At 36.1% G+C, this 6,341-nt stretch overlaps 1 protein-coding gene across 1 annotated transcript; it reads right to left on the bottom strand.

Annotated features, from left to right (window-relative positions):
• Positions 1-267: 267 nt before the first annotated feature.
• On the bottom strand, positions 268-4,409 carry LOC123553571 (uncharacterized). Its single transcript, XM_045343269.2, has 3 exons — positions 4,213-4,409; positions 1,614-1,707; positions 268-1,204 (listed from the first exon to the last, which is right to left on the bottom strand). Exons 1-3 carry the CDS (start codon positions 4,213-4,215, stop codon positions 735-737), a joined length of 567 nt encoding a protein of 188 aa, XP_045199204.1. The 5' UTR covers positions 4,216-4,409; the 3' UTR covers positions 268-734.
• Between the last annotated feature and the right edge of the window lie 1,932 nt (positions 4,410-6,341).

Below are 6,341 nucleotides of genomic sequence, written 5' to 3'. Positions count from 1 at the left end.
CACAAATCTTGTCTGCACTCTAAGTCGAACAGTTCTCATCCAATCTTCACTAAACTTAAACAAAATGTGTTTGCCAGTAAGTCCTCGGCCAAGTTCGACAACTGGCCAAATCGGCCAAGGCACTTTTGAATTATGGCCCTTGAACTACTGATCGGAACCACTCACCCAAACCACTTTGAATAACTATAGGAACCATTCACCCAAACCACTTTGAATCACTAAATGATTAGGCAGTTGTGGGAAACGTGCGCTTTTGTCAAAAGCAGCTCTAGTTTAAAAATATTATTAACAATTACATTTAACAACATGTGTACAGTTCAACAGTTTCTGGAAAACATTAGTTCACTATACATTTCTCGAGCTCAATGTTTATTATTCAAAATATCTAGGTTTTCTTATGAAGCTTTCCAGGTAGATGTATTAAAAATTCTCTATAAACCTGTCTATAAATGTACCTCGTTCTTGTTATACTTAAGGTACCGTTTAATCGTGCTCAACACCTACCATTATCAGAGATCAATCAAGTATAACAATAGAACATTTAACACCTACTTATAATAAACAGGAGGTGAAACAACTAGGGGTGAAACAACCAGGAGGTGAAAAGTCTAGGGGAGAAAACGTCTAGGAGGTGAAAAGTCTTGATACCGTTCATTTCGTACAAAAAGATTCAAGCTAAATGATGCGTTTCTATTCAAGCTCCTTTGTTTACTTGCTAAATCAACTATACATTTTCAATCTTTTTCTGTTGTTACCTCCTTCGCACCAGGTTCAGTTACTATAGGGGTAGTTATTGATTCTGTTGTTACTGGTGATGTTGGCACATCTGTAATGATAGGCGTGGTGTCCGACTGAGTCGTAACTGGCCTGGTTGGGGCATCTGTTACTGAGGGCGTGGTTTCAGAATTTGTCGCTTTGCCTACCGGTAAATGTTTGTTCAAAAGTTTGTTTGTTATTTCCATTGCAATGATTTCACGTTCGTGATTTATTGTGATACGTTGCAATTTTGTCTCGTTTTTAAATTTAGTTCTGACTGTCCATAAAGCGTCTTTAAGCTGTTTTCGCCGAGAGGAAAATTTTAGCAAGGATCGACGTGTATCACGAATATAGTAATCAGCATGTAATTGTCTAGCAGATGCAGACTGTTCTGCATCGTCCACAAAAGTTCTTGTATTTTGAAGGCAAATGAAGGCTGTCACAATCACTGTAAAGGTAAATTAGAAGTTGTAATATAAAACTATCAAAGATACACAGTGTAAACGCCTTACTTTTTTCTTATGTAAGAGAATATAGTAATAATGATTCAATGCACCATTTAGTGAACCGATTTACTAATTGTAGAACTCAAACTACTCGTGTTATTGTCAGATGTAATAGAAAGTACAAAATGTGTTGTCAATGGTTATAGATTGTTTGTTCGATCAGTTCTTTCTGCGCACACAAGCCATTTGATCCCTTAAATATTGCAATTTTCAATTGCAAACATTCCAATAGTCCTTTCTATACCAATGCATCAGCCGTTTTTCATTTATTTTTGTTAAAAGCTCGCTACCTATTTATTTAATATGACTATGTGTAAAAAGGCGTCTTGACGCAATGCAATTTTCATTTACCAAATGTTGCTAGAAAGGTGACGAAGCTTCTAAATCTCGACGCTGGCCTCCTCATCCGTGACATTTTCCTGTCTGTTGTTCGGCTCTGTTTTGTCTAAAAATGAGATGAATGCTTTTAGGAGAGTAAAGAGTTGTCAGAAATATAGTTCCCATTAGAGAAAGAAGAGTTTTGTGAATCACATTTACACATTTGTGTGCGCTTGTGCAAGAAACCAACTTAATATTCTAAAACCTACTCTCATTATTACTAAAGTATACTTGGTCTTGCTTTTAGTCTTCGTGGTTATTATATGCCTTATGGAGAGAATTTCTACTGTTTTCTTAATTACAGTTACTATTAAATTAAAGAACGGTCTTGTTCAATAAAGTCTGCCAATGGTATTCGTATGCCAAAATTATCAATCATCAGAACAATTTTCAAGTCATCCCTAAGTTTTCTCCCTGCACAGAAACACATTTTGGAGTTTTGCTATCCATGACCTAAATGATGCAAACAAGTCTCCGTTTGGTATAATGTTGAGACACCACCAGAAGCAAGGGCAGTTAATTCTAGTGGCATAGCGTTTTCCTGCGAGTATTTTCTTTAGCAAGGAAAATAGGAAAAAGTCTTAACTTACGAAATATATGGGGTCAGTATGATTGATATTGGGACTCGGATAGCGCCTCACCCCCGCCACTCCTAATTTACCATACTGATCCCACATATTTCCGTAGAAGGTCACTAACAAATCCAGTAATTTATAATGTACAATGGTTTCTAAGGACGACAATTGGTGACATTATTTACGGCAATTGGCATGTGATTACGCATATTCGTTAGTGAATGCGGTATTCCTCTGACATAACCATTGCTCAACGGCCGTGTAATGAAGTATTTCGACCCCCATAGAATAATGACCCCCGGTCATTATTCTATAGAAAAAGTGATCCCCCGGTCATAGTATTATGACCTCCAGATCATAGTACTACGACTCCTCCACGTGAAGTAAACTGAACCTCACGAAGAATATTGACTCCCATAAAAAAACGACCCCCGGTCATTTGATCAAATTTAGTGATAAGTCATGTATCTAAGGCCTAATTGCTGCATTTTATGCCCCAACTCGGGGGGAAGGGGGCATATAGATTTGACCTTGTCCGTCCGTCCTTCCGTTTGACCATTAGCCCCGGATACCATCACTTGACACAGAAATCAGAGCATTCCGCAACGGGAAAAGGGATTCTATTTCTAGACGCTGTATCTTGGTGTATACATTTTTTTCAGGAAAATAACAATTCACAATACGTTCACAAAACACACCAGTGTCAATAATCTCTGCAAACGTCGGTACGAAGTAATTCTTCGTCGGTATGAAGTAATTCTTCAGAAGAAAACTGCACAAGAAACTGCTAGCATAGAACTTAGAACTTACTAATAGAAGTTGCAATACTTAGCAGTCGCAGTGAAGTACGGTAGCGGCAACAATAGAAAGTAGTAGTAGTAGTTGTAGTAGTAGTAGTAGTAGTGGCAGTGGTAGTAGCAACAGCAGCAGCAGCAGAGGAATAAGTGACAGCAACAACAGCAGCAGGAGAAGAAGAGGTAGATGTACAAGACGTATTAGTGGAAGCAGGTATAGTAGTATCAGTAGTAGTAGTAGTAGTAGTAGTAGAAGAAGATTTTGTTTGTTTGTTTTTGGTTTAACGCCGTTTTTCAACAGTATTTCAGTCATGTAACGGCGGGCAGTTAACGTAACCAGTGTTCCTGGATTCTGTACCACTACAAACCTGTTCTCCGCAAGTAACTGCCAACTTCCCCACATGAATCAGAGGTGGAGGACTAATGATTTCAGACACAATGTCGTTTATCAATTAGTCACGGAGAACATACGCCCCGCCCGAGGATCGAACTCACGACCCCGCGATCCGTAGACCAACGCTCTTACCTACTGAGCTAAGCGGGCGGGCAGAAGAAGATGTACATGTAGTAATAACAATAGAAGTAGCGGCACCAGTAGTAGTAGTACAATCAAAATGTTAACTGGCAATGGAGGGTATTAGAGTTGTAGATCTAGTAAAATTGTCCGTTAGGTTTGGTGGGGATCACTTTTTAATAGATATTATCGTCGAAAAGTCTTTTTAGGAGCCGGTGTTTTACACGGAAAGAGTAACTTTTTTTAAATAGAATAATGGCCGGGAATCGATATTGTATGAGAGTTCGAATGTAGTAATTTCGGCAGAGAGTATTTTACATGGAAGGAGTCACTTTTTCTATAGAATAATAACCGGGGTCGTTATTCTATGAGATTCGAAGGGAGTCATCTTTAGGGAGTCAGTATTTTACTTGGAGGGGTCAGTTTTTCTATAGAATAATGACCGGGGTCGTTATTCTATAGAGTTTTCAAAGGGAGTCAGTTTTTTATAAGGGGAGTCAATATTTTACAGGAAAGGAGTCACATTTTCTATAGAATAATGACCGGGGGTCGTTATTCTATGGGGGTCGAAATACTTCATCCGGCAATTGACTTCCCATAAAATTAGGGGAAAGCATATGAAGTAAAAGAATTTTTCCGACTGACATGTAAAGAAGACTCTCAGAGGAACTAAAATATAAAAATCTTACCATATATTTAGTTCATAAACCTCTTAAAATCCATTTTAAAATTCCGTCGTTTTATTCTGAATATGTATTACGCACATTTGTTTGAAAGGAATTTATGAATATCATTATATAATCCTTTAGTTTGATAGAATGAGAATGAATGTAAATATAACGTTATACCATACAACACTGATCAGGGCATTCACCTTCCTAGGATGTTATTAAGATGTAAAATTATTAAAATTCACGAAATCAGCGAGAAGTTTCTTTTATATATCAAATATCAATGAGACACGATGCTGTGAGTAACTGTTAAGTTAGCATGCCGTAGCTATAAACATTTCATACAGGTGCGGATCCAGGCTTGTATTAAGCTAAGATTTTTAGGGATTTGGGATAGAGATATATGGACATGTCCCTTGCATAATTTTTGGTAAGTCTACATCAGTGTGCAATCTTACGTATATATAACGTATAATTTAGACTTAAAATTTGACAAAATGTCGTATTTCAAAGTTGTAAATTAAAAAAAGAAACTAATTAGAACAAGCTGTAGCTTTTATTTTTGACTGTTGTGCATTTTCTCTGCATCAATAGTTAAATACAAAATCGAGTGAATCGGTCCTAAAAAATCTTCCATAATTGTTGAAGTATCATTTTAGGCTATAACTGAAAAAGCAATGCTCGCCGGATTTTAAGGTGAGCACGTGTCGGGTCTGTCCCGTTGTCCTTCCCCGGCACTAAATCTGCCTTTGTCAATTTTTCAAATTGAAACGGCTGCAGTGCACATGTCTATTAAATATAACGATGTTGATGAAATCTTCATTAGCAAACAGCAAGCAATAAATATGTCTATTTAAAACATAAATCACTAGATCTTTTCTTTGTTTTCTTTTTATTGACCAGAATTTTGCTCAGGGAATATATCTTGGGGCCATATTAAACATTAATATTTTTTTAATATATACCAAAACGTTTAAAAAATACTGCTATACCCTGATACATTTACATAATAGAACCGCAGTTACCGATTTTGTGGATCAAACAGTATAAAGACTATTGATGTAAAAAATATGGTATGTCGTTATTTTCAAAATTCGTTTTAACATATTCAAATCTTATAATTTGATGAAAAAAACTGTTGGACCACAGTTAAAATCGTATTGACAGCTTCACTCCGTTATTAAATTATATGTTTCGATCAACTTAATAGTTCGAAGTGGCATGTGACAAGTCACGATAAAATGGTCCCAAATGACAATTTCAGATTGTTTACATAAATTACCTTTTGGAACTCATTTTCATATTCCACCGTTTAGTTCCTTAAGCGTATTTCGCGCATTGGTTTGAAAAGAATATATGAATATCATTATATAATTCTTTTAGTTTGGTAGAATGAGATTGAATGTAAAGATATGATATAGGGCATTCACCTTTATAAGATGTTACTGAGAAGTAAAATAAGCGTGAAAATAACTTTAATTCACCAAACCAGTGGGAAAGATCTTTTATAAACAGTAACGAGACATCGTACTGTGAATTACTGTCAACATTGCTCTCATGCTTTTCAATAAAAGCTTGAAGTATACTTATTGCTACAGCTGTGATAGAAATAGATTGAATTTATCATGGTTTTTCAGTCGGGGATGAAATTTGCATTTGAGTGAAAAATATCAAAAGAATATTTCATCACCGAAGTCAGTTTGACATATAACACTTTTAATAACAAGATTTCAAAATAAAAATATTTTTCGTACCACGCGGTATTGAAATAAGCATTATTGGACGACCTGATATAACATGGAAAATAAGAAATATGAAATACGAAATATCAATTAAAATGAACTTATAGTGATATGAGCTATGTCAGGTCTTATATTTAGGGCTAAAGTTATAAGTATTTATTCTTTCAGATCATTTGCTACAGGTACTACGGGACGTAATCGTTGCGTGGAATTGCCACAGTAAAGTGAGAAGAAACAAATGACCACTTTCTACGAGTTGTGTACCGAAAGAGCGTACATGCTATATATATATATATGTTATTGGGTCTTTCTTTTGTCTTTTGAAGACCCAACAATTGACAGAAAAAACCCCAATAAGCCACCTTTCGACCCAACAGCTACGGAATGAATCTTATTGCAGACCCA

This window comes from Mercenaria mercenaria, chromosome 4 (assembly GCF_021730395.1).
Source record: "Mercenaria mercenaria strain notata chromosome 4, MADL_Memer_1, whole genome shotgun sequence".
Taxonomy (NCBI): Eukaryota; Metazoa; Mollusca; class Bivalvia; order Venerida; family Veneridae; genus Mercenaria; species Mercenaria mercenaria.
The sequence above is the reverse complement of the archived record's forward strand: the minus strand, read 5'-3'. Positions and strand labels throughout refer to the sequence as shown.